Source organism: Fopius arisanus, unplaced genomic scaffold, assembly GCF_000806365.1.
Source record: "Fopius arisanus strain USDA-PBARC FA_bdor unplaced genomic scaffold, ASM80636v1 scaffold00049, whole genome shotgun sequence".
NCBI classification, from domain to species: Eukaryota; Metazoa; Arthropoda; class Insecta; order Hymenoptera; family Braconidae; genus Fopius; species Fopius arisanus.
Genome location: NW_011887788.1, coordinates 755,024 through 778,211, shown reverse-complemented (window position 1 = coordinate 778,211; position 23,188 = coordinate 755,024). Strand labels below are relative to the sequence as shown.

The following is a 23,188-nucleotide window of genomic DNA, read 5'->3' as shown; positions in this document are numbered from 1 at the left end:
GTAATAATTAATCACCTCAGATGATAGATATCTCGGTTATGCTGATGGTCAGTGGTATTTAATTAGTGACGAGGTTTAAAGTGCATTCGAGGGAGAAGTAGTTTGCCCACTCGACTCATAGAGGTTCAAAGCCATTTGTCCGATTCTACAAGACAATGACGTGACAAAGACGAGCTCCTAAAGGATTTTCATTACCGAGGAACCCCTTCTGACTGTATACATAAAGTCTCTGGCCATGTCATAGTCGGGAATTCTGTCGCGCAGAAATTCTGCGCTTCCGCGAGCCCGAAATTAACACAGACGACTCTCAACCCAAAATCTACCCCCTCATCTGATAACTCTGTCTTTATTCGCAACCCCACCCTCACCCCGACCCATTCGGTGTTTACATTCCAATTATCCGACGCTTCGTCGTGCCATTATTACTATTTGCATGATTTACCAGGTAGTGAGACACCACCGATGCTCTTTGCATACGTAATCTACCGGTCTCATCTTCCAATACACTATTATGAGACTGCTATTTAAATGTCGAGACATGAAAAATTTTTATGGGAATTTTTAGGATCGCGGATTTTTATTTTTTTGACCATCCGGCATTGGGAAAATTTGGAAAATTCAGGGGGTGATGAGTCAGTGGAAATTTCATTGGATTTTTAATTTTCACTGTCTGTCCGAACTTGAACGGCCGAATTTCAGGGAATTTTCAAGATATTTAAATGTTGAGACACGAAAAATTTTTATGGGAATTTTTAGGATCGCGGATTTTTATTTTTTTGATCATCCGGCACTGGGAAAATTTGGAAAATTCAGGGGGTGATGAGTCAGTGAAAATTTCATTGGATTTTTAATTTTCAGTGTCTGTCCGAACTTGAACGACCGAATTTCAGGGAATTTTCAAGATATTTAAATGTCGAGACGTGAAAAATTTTTGTGGGAATTTTTAGGATCGCGGATTTTGATTTTTTTGACCATCCGGCACTGGGAAAATTCGGAAAATTCAAGGGGTGACGAGTCAGGGAAAATTTCATTGCATTTTTAATTTTCACCGTCTGTCCAAACTTGAACGGCCGAATTTTCGTGAATTTTCAAGATCACCGAGAAATTTCGAGAATGTTTCCCATGAAAATTCAAAATCTGAATGAAAATAAATAGATGAAAATTCAGAATAGTTTGTCATTGAATTTTCCAGAGAAATTCCTCCCTTTCCAGGCTTCATTTTTTTTGCTTTTCCCAACTAAAAAAAAAGAGTGAACATTTTCAGTTGAAATAAATACCGGAAAAAAAATACTCGAATCAATGATATTCCATTAATTAGACTCGTGGGAAAATCAATGTATTATTAATTAATTCATTGCCTCGCATCGAACCTCACGTAATTGAAAATTCAGATGACCCCGTGACGAGAATTCCGAGAAATTTCCACCAGTAAATCGACCAAGTCCCATTTTATCTCCGCAATGGGAAAGTTGGCTCGCGAGATTATTGAATGGCTCTCGAGGATTCACCCTTTCCTCCTGAAGATCTTGATATTTTGGTTAGTATAGAACGGTGGGCAATCTAAACTGCCCAAGTTTATTGTAGGCTATCTGCAAAGTCCTCCACGTCACGTCCTCGAGAAAGACCCTTGATGGCAGGCTGAATGGTCAGTAAATGGTAGAGGAATGAGGATCATTTAATTTTCAAGGCAAACCATGAAGTACAGATAGCGAGTTTAGAGAAAATTAGGAAGAGATAGATGCGCAGATGAGGATAGTTTATATGCAAGGAAAAATAACAGAATTGAAAGGGAAAGGGATGTGGCAAAGCCTGCGATCCATATAAACCTTTCAGACAGAAAAATCCCAGAATTTACATGGAGATGGAAACATCATTTTTCGGGAAATTCAATCATCCGTTGACCGATGATTCAAATTAAAAACACTCAATCATCGACTATATTCTCGATTCAAGTATAAAGTATACTTCCTTCAAAAATCCAGAACGATTCCTTAATAATTTGGAGGATAAACGAATTAATCTGTTCTCAAAAAATTAAACAATTGAATAATTACTGGAATAATCAAATTAAACGAGTAAAATGGTGGCCATCAACAATATTTGAAGAATAAAAATATTATCAGGATGATGGACCGATGAAAAATAACGTGGACATTTGGATTGAATTGATCGAGAAATATTTTTTTATCTCTCAGTGTAGTGCCTGCATGTTCGATCTCGTGTATTACAATTCCAATACTACAATGGACGAGATAAGAATCTCAGAGTTTCTCCGTCTTCCCTGAAAGTAACACCTATTCGTTATTTCTTTCTGCTGAGTGCTATCTACAGAGATATCCCGGGGCGCCTCTATAAAGAACCTTCAGCGGATCCAGCTTCCGTTTTCTTCAAAACCATTCGCCTCTCTTTGTGAATATAAAAGTAACACACACATGTAAATGAATTCCATGCCTTCTCCACCAGAGCCCAACCCTACACCATGGGATATCATATCTATCTTGTCGCAAAATCATAGAGCGTGCTAGCTCTTCATTGTATTATTGTTTCATGCTTTCCAAGACGCATAAAAACGTAATAAATACATATAAACGTACATTTTTACTTCAATTTTCAACAGATTTATGCTGAACAGGAAGAATTATTGTGTTAACAATTTGAGGAAACGAAAGTAAGTGGAATGACGGAGAAGTCTTGAGCTGATGATTTTTTTTCTTTCACTCTGTGAGTAAAAAATTGATGAATAAATGATAACCGCTGTCTGTTTTTTTTTTCAACTGGAGGTCAGCTAGCTGATACGTTATAACTCACTTTCCCTGCTCTCTTTCATTCAACTTTAATGAACCATCGGGTACCCCTGGGAGACGACAGAAAAACTCGCGTAATTACTGACACTCGCGGATAAGAAAAATGCGCATGTACCACGTTTACGGGTTCTGCTTAATATTTATGAACTTTCGTATGGAAATTATTCGGAGTGCTACCGAGTCTTCTGCTATTACACAGTTAGAAAATTCGTTTAATTTCCAGTAACGATTCCAACTGAATTCTCAATGGTAATTCAATACGAGATTAAATCGTACGCGAAAGTTCCCATTTATCTTGAAAATTCAACAGCTCCACTACGTCGAATTAAATTAAATTCCGAGTATCATAAAATTTCCTAAGAATAATTCCCGTCTCTTGTTCTAGCTAATTTAAACAAATGAAAATTATCCTCATTAGCGAAACGAAAAATTGATAAAAAATTTCTGAAATATTTTTTTGGCTGATTTTTTTCAAAAAAATATTTCAGAAATTTCAAAAAAAAATCAAGAGAAATGGAAATCGCCGATTTCACAGAATTCATCTCTCCCGGAAAGATCTAAAACAGGAATTTCGAAGATAAAACTTGGGAAAAAAAAATGCTAAAAACTCGACGAACACTCGATCCTTCTTTAACGAATAACGCAGAGTGCATGAAAGGAAAAAAGGGGAGAATAAAAAGTGATTGGAGACAAAGAAAAGTAGTAGACACGGTATGTAAACAGAGTGTCGGATAATATAGAGGGAAGTATCGAACTCTTTGGAATACGATAGGAGAGTGTTAGTTCGGTATATAAAGCACTTGCTAGTTTCATCTCTCGCTCTCATATTCATGTAGACACATAAGTTTGATATCGTCCCAGTAGCCATCATCGACTCTTTACAGAACCAATATATCTACATGGTATATTGGAAGAAGCGATAAGCCCCGGGTACTCGGTATTCAAGTGTAAATACCCCTTTTCTCTGCAAAAGCCCTCACTCCCTCAGGTTTGGAGGACCTTTTGCTGTACCCACACCAGTGCCCAACCAACTGTTCCCTTTCCTCGTCAACTGTCTCGAACACGAGTTATACCTTCACCATCCATGGAATTCACGGCCGATTAACTTCATGGTTGGATACGCCAATGAACCTTTTGGAATGGTAGCGGTGTATGGCATGTTTCTGGTTTCAATGCTGACACTCCAATATTGACAGGTTTCAGATGCTTGCGAATCACTCGAGTGTATTCCCCAATTCATCTTCAAACTCAAGACTGTCCAATATTTTTATTGCACTAGAAAAATTCCCACCCTTACATAACTCCTTGAGATAATTCATCAAGAAAATTATGCAAGATATTTTCTTTTTTTATTTGGAGCAAAATACTTTATGACTTCATGGAGATTTATTTAATTTTAGGCTGTAATTTATATTTATCGTTTGTAATGTAAAATTTATTTGAAATGTTTTAAAAATGGTAGATTTTTGAGGAGACCATCCATTTTACCGGTTTGGGAAAACGCCAATGTCAACTTTCGAACGAGAAAAGTAAAGAGGAAAGTTAATGTTATTGTTCAATCTAATACGCGGCCCCCAGTATATAAGAAATTTATCCGATCATTTCTATTCTACTGACGTAGAAAACTTTCGTGTAGGATTCATAAGTTAAGGATCACAAAATTATTCATAGCTGTTAGAATGACATTTTACACTCTGATATATTTAATTCATATAGTAGCTGAGAGTCGAAACGAACCGAAGAATTTTTACATTATTCCATTTTTTTTTCTCATCATTTCCCCTAAACACCCCTACCCCCCCAAAAAAATGGATTAAATATTCGTTCAATTAAAGGAAAAATATTTATAAATAAATTAAGAAATCCGAAAAAAATGTAATAATTCTCAATGATCGTACCGAGAGATGAATTAAATTGAATTATTGAATTAATTCGTCAGTTTCCACTGAATCAGTGAAATGTATTTAAATGAGAGTGAAGTGACAAAAAAAAATGATTTACCCAATTGAATTTATTAGTGCCAAACAAATTCATTCGTGAGGAGAATTTAATTGGAGATTTTATGTATACATTCGAGCCATTTAGTTGACCCAATTGCGAGCACTCTCATTTGATAGTGAAACGTACTTGAATCGTTCATCTAATAAAACCTGGTCTAGTGTTCCTGAATGAAAGGTCTCATTCATTCGTTGAATATTTTTTACAGTACGATCTGTTGCGGATGACCAATCTGTGGTTCGACCCTTTCCCCGAATTTACCATTCGTTATAACTTTCATCGCAATTAGTCATGTATTCAGCCCTGAATTACTCCGTGCAATCTGATTACTCAATATCAGGAGTGTCGGTTTAGCAATATTCGTAATGTGCCGGTGAAAATTCTATATTTATCCATCTCAACCGCATGTACCGTAATAATAATTACTACCACCGACAATTAACTTTATCATCTCGAATATCCCCGGATTTCTAGTTGAAATATTAATTAATGGAATAATTAAATAATTCCAAGAGCCCAAACACGACAGAAATATTTAAAAAAGTCTCTACACATATCCTGAATATCTGCCAGTGGATCCCCATCTCCAAGAGGCAACAAAATATTCCAGATACTCCGTAGAAAACTCTGAAAACGATGGGCTTGTGTCCAGCTAGACATCTCCCCAATCTCTACTCTCTCGAAAGGTTTTTCATCAGCGTATTTTCCAGTAGTATTACAAGAATACTGAATCCCAACTCTCGCATACAAAAAGAGATATCAGCATGTCAACAGTAAAACTCTCGCTTTGCGTCTGACATGTCACTGAAATATCCCATACACTAAATAGAAAAGTCCACATTCGAATGTTGGAGAAACGACAGATAAGATCCCCGTGTGGTACATTAAAGGAAATGAAAAAGAGAGATAATAAAAAAAAAAGGCAACAGATGAAAACATTGAATAGCTTAATTGTCAGAACAGTGGGGAATGGATTTTTTCACGAACCGGTGGGCGTCGTTGGTATGAAATTTATTGACATTCAGGTACGTATAAACCTACAGGTGTGTTCCTAACGTGTTTGTTGGTAGCAAGGGAATGACAGGATATTAAAGTAGGTACTCCGGACTCTAGCAAAGAGACTGGAGACTGTAAATATCCGGTTGATGCCCTATACCAGAACGGTTTACAATGACTACACTGTGAACGAATGGACCTGCGCACAGGACTTTGCAATTAATGTGACTGGGATGCTGGACCAAGGGGGATATATAAGCCTTGGAGTTTTCAATAGAGAACTTGGACCCACTTGGAATGGATGAGCTTCTTCTCTTAAGGAAAATATGAGTCTTACTCTTGAGATGAATGGAGGGATGTCTTGATCTACATTGTTCTTCATTTTATTGCACCCGGGAGGATGGAAAAATGGAGATATTGGAGGTACACCATTATAAATATTGCTCCGCAGAAAAAAAATGAGAAATAAAGGGACAAAAAGACAGGTAGAAAGGGGTTAGTGAAATGAAGGAGCAAGACAAGTTTACTGGAGGCACTGATTGCTCATTCCACCAGGAAGTCAAGCCTTTTGTTATAAAAAAGGCGAGATTATATTTTTGGAAAATAGGGGATCGGTTTTTAAATCGATATAATTAAGAAATGGGGGAATAATAACTTTTCGACACTCCCCTGGTAAAAAGAAATTGTATTCGGAATATTTTTTCCAAATTTTCAAAAAAATTTCTGGAAAACTTTTCAGAAATTTTTTTTTTTGAACGGAAAAAAAATTGGTGCACGAAACAATTGTATTTTTGGGAAATGTTTTGAAAGATTTTTCAGAAATTTTTGCAAATATCATTTTTTTAAATTATACGGTTGTTTTTCAATTTTTTCAATTTTTCAATATTACCAAAAAATACGCCATCTAAATTATAAAAAAAAATTCCTATTTAAATCTTTGAAAAATTTTTCAAAATGTTTCCCAAAAATAAAATTATTTTTTTCCGATATTATTTGTTTTATAAAAAAAAAATTCTGAAGAATTTTCCAGAAATTTGTTGAAAATTTGGAAAAAATATTCCGTTTACAATTTTTTTTTCCCCAGTCACAAAAACTTTTTCGACTGATCAGGAATTTAGGGCGAATTTAATTAGAATTTGAGTCATTACTGGATTTTTTTTATAAACAAAAATGATTGAAATACGTTATGAAGGTACGTCGCCGAAATTATTGAAATGCATCCAGTTTCTATGAGCTATCTGAGAATTTAAGAATCTCATAAAGGCAAGCGACGGGACAGTGGAGAATTTATGAGACTGAATGACGAATAATATGACCTGGCCATTTTTTACAGAAGATGTTAATAAAGACCGGAAGGTAGCACGTGAGGAAATATAGAGGTGTAATATTCACCGAACGAAAAAAATGTAAAATTCCCGGAGTATTCCATCGACAGCTAGTATAATGCGAGTAAAAAAGGCCTCGATAAAAATCCAAATGAGATATCGTCCAGTGCCCTCGCATTTTTCTCATTATCCTCCAATTCCCGAACATTTTTCTTAAGCCACCACAGCATAATTCCACATCTCGTTAACATGCTCATCAATTTCCAACCACGTCAGCCTTTCGCAACTCTGTCAGTATAATTTGATTACCTTACATCACGCTTCGCAGATTCATCTATCCACTTGCCTTCACTCACCGAATATCTACAATTTTACCAAACACCACGAATTTTTCACCCCCAAAGCCCTCAAAACTCTCGAAATACATTTCAATCCGCAGCATAACGCGTCAATAACTCGGAACGGTCCAGTAAAGTTTTCTATTGGAAATATGAAAAACTCATAAAAAATTGGGGTAAAAATATTTTGCCGATATTAAAAAGCGAGGTATCACGGTACGTTTATAGATTCCAGCTGATTGGCAGCGGTAGGAGAATGAGTTTTGCCCGTAGAAAAGCGCAAAAATTTCGCAATGAAAAATAGCAAACGAAACAACTCCAATAGACGCGCCAAAAAAAAGCAGCAGAGACTGTAAAATTCTTCAACTGCACCATTTGAATATTCCAAATAAATGCTTTTATGATGCCAAAGCTGCGATTCACCACCATAAATAGCAGATGCACATGGGCGGTACAGTGAAATTGTCGTTTCGATGAAATCCGGAGATAAGGCTATTCGAAATGATGCGGCATTGTCGATGGGATTGAGTGCGAGAATTTATAATCTTACGCCTCATCAACTCGACAAGTTGGAGAACAAGATACAAAATATCTGTCACTGTGTAGTTTTGCACTCGTGACACGTGACTGAGACCCATGTATATAACTATATACTATGTGTTACAGAACTCCATGGACCAACATCTCATCGAGATGTACACGTTTGTACAAGTTCAATGACCCAGTGAGAATGCCGAGGAAGAGGACATAGTCTGTACGTTTCGAGAGTTTACAAGGTGTCCCTCAAGTCTTTGTTGAGAATACTCCATCAATGCGCCGAGAAAAAAATTATTTATCCGTAAATCAATTATTTATCCGAGTGAATTATTTATATTTTCAAACTGGACTCCTCCAACCGAAATATCTAGACTCGATTCTAATTAAATTCTCATTATTTTTATCAAACTCTGGGGAGATTCTCGATTTCTTCAATGTCAATAATCGTTTATAAGAGTAATAATAATAATGGGGATTATTGTATTGATTTTTAATATTATTTAATTAGGATAATATGGGTAAATCGGAAAAATTGAGGAGTTGGGGAATTATCGAGGGAAATTTTTGAAGTGCGAAGGGTTTTATTAAGGATGAAGAGTTGTTACGCGTCATGTTAGCGTCTCATTTCGAGGATGAACTCTCCTGATTGTGCGATAAGGAATTCCAAGATCTAGATTCCAATTAGACTTAGAGGAAATGGAGGAAGCTTATGGAGGTTTCTCTCCATCTCCGTTATGCTTCAGTCTTCATTATCAGAGTAATGTGAAATAATAGATTAAATTTGGATCAATAAATAAATAAAATCCGCGGAAATCCGCGGAAACCCGCGAACATCGCCGACTGACGTCTCAGAATTTCTTAATTTTTTTCTTTCAATTCCGCTGGGCGAGAATTGTGAATTCAATTGGAATTTTAGTGAGATAAAATGTTTAATGATCTCAACGCAATTATTCGATAGATTTTTATATATTTGTCGGTGAAAAAAAATTAAATGGTCTAGACTAAAAATTGGGATTCGGTGGGTCGTTAACAATTGCTTCACCTTGAATTTTGATTCTCCTCGCACGATCTCGTAACAAAATCGACTAACGATAATTCACGATGGTCGCACGGGTTCGTCTAACAATGGGAAATTCGATCGAATCCTGGGGGAAATATGAGAGGAACGACGACACACACAAGTATCGAATTCTCACCATGGGTGGGTCCTAGGTTTGCACATTCGTGTCAATGAATTTTCCCCTCACTCAGACATAAATGTCGCACCCTCCCTATTTGATGACTTATGAAAATAGATGAAATTACTAACAGCACCATGAGAAATTGCCCGGAATAATTAACAATAACCAAATCAACAACCGAATGCCTCCATCCAAAATAAAAAAGTTGTGCCTCCACAGAAAAATCAATTGACATTTTCATTGATTTATTCACCAGTGGAAGAAAATAACTCAGAATGGGATTTCAAGAGATTCCAATTTGTTTACAAAATAAAAAAACAAAACTATCAGACGTATCAATTAACCCGCTATTAAAAGCTTCTTCATCCCTCGGATGAGAAAACGATAAACGATATCAAGTGGAAACACTCGATGAGCAGTTGAAATGGAACAAAAAAAAGTCGAGGAAAAACGAAAAAAAGTAGCAAATCCGAGTGTCTTTGAGGGTTTGACAAAAAAACAAGAAACCCGTGCCGCAATAAAAGTGTCGACAAAGAGGACGTGGTGATAGTAGAAGGAAGAAAATGAAGGGCGAATGAGGGAAACTAACGTCGAAGAAAAAAAAAGTAACCTGTCGTTTCGTCTAACCGGCAGCAATTTTCCCCGATGAAGAGATATCACCTTGAATCTTGGTGGAAAAAAAAAATTTCCCCCTTTTTGTTTAATTTCAGAACATCAGCCATCGACTGTCACACACAAAGACCTGAGGACAGTTCTATTATTTGTCTCCCTTCCTCCCATGGACCCCATCTCTATCGTGATCTTCCTGAGAATGTACCAGCATTTCTTCACCAGTGCCCCTCCCACCCTTTTTTCACCCTTCAACCTCGCGCCCATTAATGCGATAAGGAATAACAAATAGCCCTGAACCGAGACACAAGTTTTAAAGGAGAAAAATCGATTGACTGAACGCACCGCTAAATTTACTAACTTTTTCGGTTAATCTTCAGCTGTAAAAATGGACAAATACATTTTTTTGCTATCGAATCCATTTTACCCCGATCCATTACGATTCAATTCAATAAAGAATTTCTTTTTACGTCGATGAATTAATTTTCTAGCGTAACTGATTTTTTTTCGCGATTTTCGAATCGCGGGAATCCACCGGAAACTCGGATTTCTATTATTTATAATGAAAGTGGAATATTTTCGTTTTTGATAGACTCTTTTGGAAATTAACTCAATATCTCCTTCAATATATTGAAATATTCGTAATAATTTAAATAATTGAGATAAAACTGGATGAAATCACATTCTTTTGTGATTTTTTTAACCAGAAAATTTTAATTCCTTCGAAAGTGTGAGAATTCCTTGGGAAGGAATACGTCAGGATAAATTTTACTACAAATTTTTCTCAGTCCAGACTTCGTGCCATTTTTTACGTGTATGGAAGAATGTTATTGGATTTTATTTCTTCTCTTATTCGATGAAATTGAATTCCGATGCTGTGTGCGCTACCCCTCGATTTTATTTAAAATACCTAGGAACATTCAAGTTAAATTCCTTACATTTTTACTGACTCTTGGTCACACTGTGATTGGAAAAGTTCGTTTTATTGATTCAAGCCGGCGAAGTCCTTTAAAGAAAGGAGAAATGTTCATTGTGGCTCTATTATTCTCCGAATATGTCATAAAAACTATTTAAACACCTCCAGATGAAATAAGAACGCAAAGCGATAATGGAATAAATAATAGTCCCCATTCAACCAAAACAACGGCTGCACCCTAATAAACAATTTCTTTTATTTAATCCAAAAAAGCAATAACTCCTGGACCGAGAGAAATTCATTGAAAAATTACTCCACAATTTCCAATAATGATCTTCTGGCAATTAATTGAATTTCTAATGACTGATTGGATATAATTGTTATGATTTTTACTTGCAACTGTAATTTTGTGGGTAATCGTGAGAAGATATGATAAGGGAATAATAATAATAATATAAAATCGAGAATAGACTTAGATGAATAAATAAAAAAATGACGTATCACCTCGGATTATTGAACAGTAGATATAAAACGTGAGCAGAATGACTAAAATTATCGGATATATCGACACTACAGGCCCAAAGATGAATACAGAATCGTAACGGCAAATAATATTACTCATCGCGGAATTATATCGGTTTCCCTGGGATTCTATGGAATTTATTCTCAAAGAATTTTTTGGTTGACCGGCGATTCAGTCATCATGGCGGATAATGGAATTTATTTGGATTGGACTGAATATTGACAATGTATGTGATAACATACGGCAAATATTCGAGGTCCATTACCCATTTCGCTGGTGACTTAACATTGATTCTTATTATGCATCGAGGCGTGCGAGAATAATTTATCTTGTCCCCTCATATTTCCATTCTCATGTCCCTTATCGATATCCGTTGAGAGAGAAAATTACTCGGGTAAATATCAATCAATCAAATATATGAATATCAAATTTGTGTATCTGATAATCAAATCGATGGAAAATACGCGGGGAGAAATTTTTTATAAAACCTCGATTCTTATTTCGACTCTGACTATCTCATTATCGATTGCACTCTTTGGGGAAGTTCTAGGGATCATTCCGGATAAATCACGAGTTATGGTAGGATAAAAACAATAACAAATCACTTACCCTTAAGTTCTCAAGCTGCGAACGAACAAACTCCGCTCGTCTGGCAACATCCGAACTTGACACCGGAAACGAACCCATGTACTGTAAAAAAAATAGTACATAAATTACTCCAAAAATCCCATTTACATTATAAAAATACTGGAGTACGTATTATAATTGCTTTAAAGACACTTTCAAATCTCGAAATTTTGTGGATAAATTAGACAGAACTGTAAATTTTTTAAAAAAACTTGTCACTGTCCCGAGAATTGATAATGAACGGTTCATGAAGTTTTATATTTTCCAGGTGTACAGAGAACAATGAAAGTCTTCCTCATTTCTAACATCCAATGCATTTCCAGCAAACATGAAAATATCAGGTATCCCGTTTGCGAAATAGCCGTTGCGTGTGCATACAGAGGTTATTTAATTATAATAAATTTCCGTAAACATCCCAGCTACCCTATTATACGTGTTGTATGACCCCTCGAGCTCTGTGCACATGCAGTCCTTTTAATAGGCAGATTTCGCGACGTGTAAATTTCTCGTCTCATCGCGAACCCATTGCATCAGCTTCACCCCATCAAAATCAAAATCCAACACTCATCTCCTTTCCCAAATTGATATCCTGCTGTCTCCATCGCCGCACATGAACGATAATTACTTTCCCATTGCACTGAGGAACTTTCTATATTTAAACAATTCCGTGATAGGAAAATTCTCAGACTCGGAAACCCAAATGAAACTTCAAGTGAAGATCACATACGCCATTAGAAAAATTTCGCAAAATGAATTTTCAGGGAATAAATTTGTTCTAGTGAAAATTTGTGGATAATCCTGCGAGGGTTTTGAGATTTGGATGAATTTGAATTTTAATGAATCAATTAAACATCCGCTACTGGGTAAAATGGAAGGGAAATTTCCATACGTATTTGATGAGACATTGACAGATCTAGACTTCACCCTCTCTTCCCACCCGAAAAACTCGGAATGCCTCCCCAACAGTTGCACCAGGAAACTTTTCACTCGGCTAATCCCGTCCGTGGAAACATTTTTCCAGAAACTCTCTGTTCTTGAAAAACATTCTTTTCCTTTTACTCGATATACACCAGACAACGAGCGGAGAGAACCCTGCGGGCGGACATTTCCAAGTGTAGAACAAGTTCCGTGGAAACTTTCATTTTATTCATTTCCATTAGACCACAAACGTCAAACAATAACTGCTAAACAACGAGAGGATCAACGATAGAAGGTTTAAAACCCGTTCAATAATCGAGGAGAGTAAAAATATTGAGCTCATTGACAACTGTCATCTGTCGTTTGACAACAAAATTGGAGTAAAAGGAAAAGAGAACCCCAGGGGTTTTGAGGGCTCAAACGGGAGACGTAGCAGATAGGCATTCGTTCCCAAAGAAGTATTCCACAGCAATATCTAACTTAAAAGAGCAGAGTAAAGGTAAGAGGGTCTGTGAGCCTATGACAAGAATTTCATGTGCTTTTTCTCGCTTCGTAGCTCACCCATTCCCCAATTCATCCCTTCCTTTTAGCCCTCGATAGTCAATTTTTTGGCAATACCTCAGTGATGCCTCGAAAGCTGCATGAGATAAGAGAAGATAACAAAGAACGAGGGAGAAATCAGTTTGCCCTGGTGATAGGCTCAGAGAAATAATAAGAATCGAAAAATAATACTGTCACTTTTTGAATGGCTTTGTCGCTGTTTGGCCCCACGCCGGAATGATTATATGACCGATAAAAATGACGTGCTTTCTCAACTCTCGTACGCCCGATAAATAACGGGTGCGAGGGTCATTTTCAGGATGTTGTAAATAACGCTAACGCAATTATGTTTTCTTGGACATTGGGCGATAACTCTTGGTCGAGTGCCTTTCGACGAACAATGAGAGGGTAAACTATGGTCATGAAGGTATACTCAATCGTGATTCATCCCGTGATTACTATCGAATAAGAAGAATTGCAATCGTTCGTGACCTTGTTAAGAAATAGTATTGGTCCACTGGCTCCGAAGTACAATGAATTTCAATAATTTTTACAGGAATTAATTTATAAAATTTGACTTGACCACGAAATCGCAAAAAATCCCAAATTATCTCGCCAATTTAAGTCTCACTAGAAATTACTCATCCGTTGAGAATTGATTAATTCAAACCATGACGTCACTGTACATCTCTTTTAATTCAATCCCCGTAGAAGAAATCGGATTGCGAAGGACTTTAGACTGTCTTGACACGAATTGATATTCGTGTATTCCGAATATGATTCGTAATGAAGAAACACGAATGATTTTTTCCCCTAAATCTCGGAGTACGTTCATAAATTTTTCCCCAATATTCATAAATCATAGTCTGAATAGTAGCACTAACCAATCAGCTAACAAGAATCGTTGGAAGATATACGCCTGCCATTCACCGTATTCCATTCTCCTGCCCATCTAATAGGAGCGAAACTTCCCCATGTATAAATCCGATAAGTCCCAAAGCCATTAATTTAATTAACTCGGTGAAGAAATACCTGAAATCGCAGTGAATAATCTGAAAATATTCATTGGCATTTATCTTGAACAATCCGTTGAACCATAATGTCCATAAACACGCGTGAGATCTCTCGTTATCCCAGAGCGAATTTCCATGTTACTCAAGTTGCGTCCTTATTGCACTCGGTTACCAGTTAACCGCATACTGTTTTCACAAAAGCAAATACACCGAGAGCAAAAGTAGAACTAATGGGCCAACCCCTTTTGTCGACGTGAACATAGGTGTTGCAAGTTGGTCGCGTCCTTCACGCAACATTGCCCAGAAATGCCATTAACTATTAACTAACACCGCCATTTGAATGGAATTTTCATTTAAGAAAATGAGATATTCCGGATTTTTTGCAGTTCGCACGAGTTTAGAAAGTTCCTCAAAGGGTGAAGAAAGACAAGAGAGAGATTAAAAAAATTGTGGGAAATTATATTTACCTCAATGCCACAGTAAACCTTGAAAGAACCTTCCTCTGGCATGTTTTCCGTTCATCCAATAGTCACATTTTTAGTTTCTTTTTACATTAATTGAGGGTTATCCTTTTTTTTCGGTTTACCGGGTACGCAGCACAGACTAGGCATCACTGACACATTTATTTATTTTTACGTTTGCAAATGACTCACGGTTTTCACTTTTTATTTACCTGTTTGATAAATATCACTTCACTATTAGCACTGCATCTGTCGACGTGTTTACGAGTGGCACGCGTACAGAGAACTGGGTATAAACCTCGAGTTGTTTTGTCCCTCAAGTCCTTAGTCATGAAAAAGGTAGAGGGGGGGAGAGACAACTCGTCAACAAATAAGCAGAGGTGATTTTCCTACAATCACCAACTGTAATTAAAGTTAACGACTTCATGAATGGGGGGTAATGAGCCGTTCCGCTGTTATTTTTATGTATGCAATTACCCGGGCAAAAATTTATAATGGAATTTGCCATGATCTTAAAAATTTTCTGAAATACGAAATTACCAGAGAATCCGCGGGAAAATTGAAGCACTCGACGTTGGAAAATTTTCACTCAGATCTCAAAATCTCTTTTTTGAAACCGAATAATTCGTCAGGCTTCCATTATTTACGTAAAAATACTAGATTCCTGAAGTGGCATTCATTTTCCGAGAATAATTTCGGGGCATCTGCGACTCACTGATAAATCTGGGGACAAAAGGACGCTGAGGGACAAAATAACTCTAATTTCCGAGCTCTACCTCCAATTTTTCTCTCACTTCCCGCCAAAAATCTCAATTATTATACAATTCCCCGGTAATTCCTCATCTGCATCGAATAATCCCTCGATTTTATCCACCATTTTCCACCACTTCACAAACACTCACCGACAATTCCGTTACTAACAAAAGACTGTCGCCAATGGCGCTCGAAGCCAGTGGTTGAATTTTGAATCTAAAAAACGGTTAGTGAATACAATCAACGTCAAAAGTTTGTGCACAAATGCAATGAATTGAAAGGCAAAACCCAGACTGAAAGTAACACTGGAGTTTCACATGTTGCAGAATGATCGGGGTTGAACCATGGCGATGTATTCTGTTTCTATTCTTATCTCAGCCGTAGGGGACACGGTAGAATCGATGTCTCGCAGACGAGCCAACGATTAAAGTCGATACGCCAGTCTCAATAGCAGTACTGAGCCACATGCGTATATCGACTGCACCTGATACTGTACACTGATTCAACCAATGAATTTCTGTTCAATATAGGCAACAGGTCCTCTCAGCACCTTTCACTTTTCCATGCAGAGATGGAAGAGTCGATGACACACTGTAATCGAGAGGTTTTTCCGATAAAGCGATAGTCTGCAGGTGATATTTTTTTCCTTTTCGAGATAATTTTTATGCTCATGGTTAACCACAGACTCGCCAACCACAGAACATGTCGAGGAATATGTGTCTATTTTTTCTCTGACCTTTCATGTGGAGTCATTGTGGTTTGAATAATTTCAATCGACTTTTTATATTTCATTTGCAGATCATGGAAATTCTACCAGGGGAATCCTTCACTGGGAATGGCGTGCCAATAATTCAATTATAGAGAGAGCTGTTGGAATAATTATTAGGGAATTGACATTTTAACATTTTTTATTGCTCAGGCGAACATTCTTGATGTCTTCATCGAACGCAATCGCTTCTCGATAGCTATTCATTGTTCTTTATACCGGAAATGAGTCAATATTCTAAGTAGAACTTTATCAGCTCCATGTCCTAGGGCCTCTGAAGAGAAAATACCGAAGTGTCTCGGAATGTCTTCACTTGAACCTCTCAATTTCTTTCTCCCTCGTCAATTCTCAGTTTTTCTTCCCAGAGTGAAAAATCGGATTTCCAACAAAGTTTATTGAACATAATTTCGAAAGTGGTAACTCTGATTTTCAACTAAAAATATCTGAACTAGATTAATTATTTACCTATGAACAATGAAATAATATAATTCGTCTTCAAAAAAAAAAATCTGGCGACTCCAATTGTTTTTATTTTATTATCTGGCGAGTTAATTTTGCTGAGTACAGGCCGCAATTTATCGCAACTCAGAAAAAGCGTAATTAATGGTAAATATTAAAATCACCAACTGACCAGCTTGACATGATCAATGGCGGCACTTAATATCCTGTCGCGATCTACATGCGAATTCCCTCAATTAACTCGCAAATGAATAAAATGCCAAGAAGAAAAATCCTTTGTACCGTAGTAAAAACGGTTGAACAAAGAGATAAGTCCCAAAAAAATATCATTAGCTGCTGATACCCCTCAACCCTTCATACAGAGAATCTACCCTGTATCCTCGGAATAATTATCATAATCAACAACCATAAGGTAAGAGCAATAAATTATCATGACATGATTTAAATTCCCAATCGCCATCACCTGGAGGACTAAGATTTTATGAAAGCCCTTACTTCCCCGGAGTAAATGAGTCCCTCCTATTTTTTCAGAGTTCAGTGGACGCATACGACACAGTAAGTAAAAAAAAAAAATAATCAGGGTTAATGGAGACTTGGAAATTCGCGGTTATTTCGGATGGTGTAGGAAGTTGGCACTCAAGTCGTTATTAAGCCTTGGCAGTCCTGAAAATATACCCTGAGCAAATGATCAACGTCCATTAGCTCGGTTGTGGGCAGAAGGGGGACAGCCGGAACAAAAATGAAGAGAGTGTATATAAAAAAAAATATTGAAAGAAACAAAGGCGGAAGATGAGGGCAAGGAAAAAGCACCGGTGGAGATACATTCGTGAGGAGTCTGCGTAAGCTTTGCGAAATGGTATTTGCATATGCAAATATGTCGTAGCATTTAATGCGCCGTTGGAGTGCGAGGAGGCGCACCATTGGGGATTGCGTATGGAAGAGATTACGTACATCGCGTGTGCAAATGCATATGAAGAGGTGCGTTTGTACGTGAAAGGAGCAAGATACCGACAAAATGAGACGCTCAATCCGATGTGTCTATACGCGGAGATTAAACCGTCGTTTGTGGATAGGATTACAGCAATATCATCTGGATTTTTAATCGTTATCGAAATGACCGCTGCTAATTGCCGGGCTCAAAGAAACTTTACTCGTATATTGGAATTATCTGTCGCACGTCAGAATTCATCTTATGATTTTTTCCCATTATCATTTTCCTAATGGGATTAGCTGTTGTCATCTTCGATTTATTCGAGATTTGGTGCGAGGGATTCAGAAATGCAAATACACCGACAAATTTATTTCAAAAATTGTCGTAGCAGTTTGTAATCCGGTTATGAAGTCGCGAAATTTTCATCTGGATTAATAACGTCATTTGGTATGATTTGAAAAAATTCCGGGACTTTTTATTCACTGCACAATTAATTGACAATTATTAATTAACGTTCGATTGTTTTCTCATTTTTTATAACGAATGCAATTCCAACGAAAAAATCAATCAATCAATAAACTGAAATTCGAGTAAAGTGAAATTTATATAAATTTTTAATTGTGAAAAAAATTGATTCTGACAGGAGCAATCGTTTTCTCAATTACCAATTTTTCTGTAAGACGATTATTTTCATTCCGCCCTCGTTCCTTTGTCCCTGAATTTTATCAAAATATGGATCCCGTTAGGTTCACCCTGACAAAGAGAATGTGAAGGAGTGAAGAGGCATTGACAGGCGAGTTTTTACCAAAGCAGGTGGTTATCCACCACAAAACCCAGGAAGCCCAAATTTGCGCACGTGCTCCATTCCGTGCCACCAAATGTATATCTCAAAGCCCTCATCCTTACTCATCCTCTTTTTTATCTCTGCCCCCTCGAATTCGCGAAATATCGCGTGACACGATAGAACGAGTGCACAGTATAAAGCGGATGTAACTGCAACGATTGGATTGAAATTGAAAGTGGTAATCTTCTTGGCTGGTTATTTCTCAACACTCGTCCTCGTCAACGACGAGAAAATACGTATGACTCACAATCGATGTTTTTCCCTCCCGTTTTAAACATTTCTTTTTTATTCCATCTCGCGAGTATTACCCGAACGCCTGCAAGAGCGATTTCACCTCGCCGCAGAAATTGTAATTTGATCTGATGGGAATGATTCCCGTGAGAATTATAAGCTGTCATAGTCATTCCATGTATCCCGCATTCTCAAAAAAACTAATAATACCCACCACTGTATAAAATACCAAAATAAAAAAATATCACCGGTCCCGAGTCGTCGTTTGACAGTTGAATTTATCCCAGGATAAATCTAAAAATCGCGATGAGACATTCCCACTGCCAGTTAAACGTCCCACGCATATAATTATAAAAATCTTTCGAGTTTAAATCCAAAATTCCGAACTAGTCGCCATCACCTCCGAAAGAAATATCAAAAAAAAAAAACTGAAAATCCCAGTTGAGTCATCAGATCGAACGAGAAATCCCTCCACCAAAGATCCTCCCATCCCCAGACATCCCTCTCACCCACAGCAATGAAATCCCCTCGCAATTGCAATTGAAACCCAACATGTCAGTAAAACCTCATAAATACATTCCCCAATGACGTCACGCAGACATCAAGGACACAGTGTACATACAGTCGGTCATTAATTCCACGAGCGTTCACTAACCTTTAGAGATTTATCAAGAATCCAGAGAAATGTTTAAAAAAAAATATTGAAAACACGATAAAATACTTTTTTCAGGACACGGAGTTACATCAGCACTAAAGGAGCACAAGAAAACGTCGCGGTGACATCGAACAATGCCGAAAGGGCCGAGGGAGATTGCACTTGAGGGTCTCGACACTTCCTCTTCCTCCCACTTGGTACCCCAGATGATAAAACACACGTGCCAAAGGACAGTCGTAAAAAGGGACTTGTTGAGTGATGAACGGATAGAACGACGAGTTACAGATGAAAAACACTGGGACCATATGATACCGCTGATGAAAATGGATAAGAGAGTCAAAGAACCATTGGATTTGGGGAGTAGCGATCCCCGGTCACTTGAACGACACTGCGGACCTCTTGCTGGGGCCTTTTCGATTCTTCCTCCTCCATCTCCCTCTTTGCTGTGTGGCCCCCGAGGGCACGTCGTTACTTTCTGCATCTTTAGAGTCCAAGCCTCTCTCTTTCTCTCTTTTCACCTCATCTACTCTCCTCTCTACCCCACCGTCACAGCCACCACCACCCGCTGGACCCCTTTTATATGTACCTCCCGTAAGCTGCCACACAGTCTCTGGTAGCTCGATTGTGTTCGTTGATATCGCTCTTGAGCGCGTGGTCACCATATGTCTGTGTGTGGGTGAATGCGAGTCTCTCTGATGTATATTCGCTAGTTCAACTGCAGCTGCGAACCGGTTATGTGTCTGGAGTAAGGCCCCTACTGCCGCTCGAACCCCTAAAAGACCTGATCGAGAAAAGCGTTAATGTCCGGCTCATTTTTTTTTTCACTCTCACACTTTTCCTCATGATACACGTCAATTTCCCGAATCCCGGAAAAAATATCCCAGGGAAAAAATATCCCACACATTCAAAACGTGTTAAGACTCGCTCAATTTAATTATTTTTTAATTTAATTATTTTTTTCGTTGTCTATTTTTTCAGGGGCTCTAATTTTCCTATGGTCTATCAAATTGGGTGGGTTTAACACGTTTTGGGTGTGTGGGCTATTTTTTCCGGGGATATTTTTTCCGCCTACCCAATTCCCCGGTTTTCCATTTTTCATTTTTCCTTTCTTCGAAATCGATCGATCGGTCTCTCCGGTCGACGATCACTCGAGAAATTATTATTGGAGAAATCAATATAAATCGATTTTCCCGATTTTCTTCATCTTTACACATTTTTTCAGGTTCTTTTTCCCTACTGTTACTTTTTTATGAAATTTTCAAAGAAAATTGGATTCAGTGTTTAAAATGGATTTTTTTTTTTAGATTTCTCTCGGGATTTTAATCTGCTCGGATGCAGATTTTGTAGGAAGATCGAGGTCCCCTCTTGTTCGTGGGTATATTGGGAATAATTAGTAGTTCAACCCGTTATACACCCGTCAAACTAAAAATAGAAGAGTGACTGGCGTTAGTTTTGTCATGTGACAAATTCATGACAGACATGTGACGGTTTTTCTGACGGTATCACTAAAACCGAGTCGACGGTAAAATATTATAGAAATAGATCACGATGAAGCTGAAAAGATGCGAGGAGAGGAGAAAATAACGGATTGACTCACGCGCGAATTCGTGTCTCAGTTTAAACTCTAGTAAAGGATTTTCTGGAAATAGAAAAGAGAATTTCGTGTCAACACTAGTTTTGGGCAAGTTATAACTTCGATACTTTCAATTATCCATTTATCATTCTTGGTTCAGCAAGTGGAGGTGATGGAATAAATGGAACCCCTCGTACCCAAGTAATGGACATGGGTTTCCTGATATATGACATGTGGTTTAAGACCTCAGGGTGGGAATGTAAGACGGAAATTTACGTCTGACTGGTCAACTCCACTTATGGAACTTGGAGATTAATATTCTAGAGATCCTTGACATCTAAACAAATTTTAAAAAAATATTTGGAGATACATTTGTGAATTCCAAGCAAAATTAATTCTATTTCAATTTTTTTTATAGTACCCCGGCTTGAGTCTAATTATGTGAAGATTAGGGAAATCTGCTCTTGAGAGGCGCAAGTTCGCGGAGTGGATAAGATTCAAGTCGTTGGACAGGAAGGTCACGTAATTTTTTATTCCCCGGATGACGTATTACTCGCCGTCGATAAATGCACTCTCTCTCTGCTGGGTTCAACTGGAAAAATGAGAGAATTTAGAATTGATAATTCACGTACCATCCATCACTAAGGTTCTCTACAATTTATAAAAAAAAAAAATTTTTAATTTATTTTTTGTTCAATAATTTACAATAATTCGGTTTCCGCAATAATCCGAGATATTTCGAGATATTTCGAGATATTTTTGAATTGATTTCCTTTCCCCTTTCTCTATCAGCAATCATAATCACTTCAATTTCCATTTCTTAAGATCATCGAATTTTCTAACAAATCCCCGGAATTTTTTTTATTAATTAATTAAAAAATCGTGGAGTGATAAAAAAACTGTCCTAAAATTCCTCCGCCATTTCAGTAATTATTATCAAAAAATTCTGGAGTATTCCTTTTTTATAACTAGAGCGTTATCAGGAATAGAAAAATGTGAATAGAATTGTTGAAATTCTTTAGAAAGCCTAAACCATCGATTTTCCCCATAAAACCACCATCTGGCCATAATCCTTCTCAATTCCCCATCCTAAACGAAGAGACACCTTTAACATGACGCATCAAAGCCAATAAAAGTTTCGCTAACACCTCCAAAATTTTCCGTACTCACGAGAGAAATTTATAAAAAAAAAAACAACAAGTACTGACAGCGCAAAAATATAATGCACCATATAATATTCCCCATATAATTATTTGCCTTTAATTATTACAAATACCTCAAACTCCGATATAACAACTAAATTGGGATTAAAATAAATGCACCCTATGGACAAGTCCGTGACTGAAAACGCTGAAAAGAAATCGGTAAAACGAGGGGTTGTAAAAAAATCGGCAATCGGAAATAGAAAAGCGCGACGCGTGGGGCCGAAATTGGGGAGAAAATTAGACAGGAAGAGGGAGAAATGGGGAAAAGGTATTACAATTTGAAAATTAAGTATATTGTATGTACTTCCGAGGTACGGTCAGTGATCACCGAAGTGTGTAGCCCATGCCAGTCTGAACCACCGGGGAAACAACTTGGGGAAACAACAACAGCGCTCCAAAGAACTGACTCTTCATCATATCGCGAGACTGGTTAACTTTCAGTTTACGCCGCGCGTTTCAACCAGCCAGGTGCATATTCCCTGGTACCTGAAGATAGTAAAGATTAAATAAAATTATACCCAACAACAATTGAAGAAAAAGTGCAAACAATTTTCCCACCGCCGATCTTGGATTATCAAAAAAAATCGTCCACATACTGGTGAGAGTCGCATTTATTTGTAGCAATTAGCTATTTAATTTAAGTAACCGGAAGTACTCTTGATTACTTTCCCCCTGTTCGTGAAACGTCAATCAAATTCAACTGATGCCGCACAAATCCTGCCGACACGTAATTAACACTCGGATTACTCTTTGCATCAGAAAACTTGGCCAACTTCTAAAGCTGCATACGTGGTACTATAATAACTGGCAATTTTGGATTTCCTCTGTTCATGGTATACATTATCCTTCTGAATCACTCATTTGTACGGAGGAATTTTTTAATAAATCACTTTGGGCTAATTGCGAATGGGTGAGAGTTGGTGTAAATGCGGAAATTTTTATTATCTTTGATCGTTCGAGGTGATGTAATAAATAAAATTAGTGA

General features: G+C 37.4%; 1 protein-coding gene across 3 annotated transcripts in view; it reads right to left on the bottom strand.

Annotated features, from left to right (window-relative positions):
• Positions 1-15,971, bottom strand: part of LOC105267715 (tensin-1) — a 67,984-nt gene extending 52,013 nt beyond the window's left edge. The window contains exons 1-3 of one of the 3 annotated variants that reach the window (XM_011306765.1): positions 15,563-15,971; positions 14,793-14,998; positions 11,837-11,917 (exon numbers count right to left, since the gene is read on the bottom strand). In XM_011306765.1, the coding sequence (XP_011305067.1) occupies positions 11,837-11,917; positions 14,793-14,834 (123 nt within the window). In that variant the 5' untranslated portion in view covers positions 14,835-14,998; positions 15,563-15,971. Of the gene's footprint in view, positions 1-11,836; positions 11,918-14,792; positions 15,156-15,562 lie in introns of those variants that run through there. The other 2 variants (XM_011306764.1, XM_011306768.1) reach the window with 2 other exon arrangements.
• Positions 15,972-23,188: the final 7,217 nt, after the last annotated feature.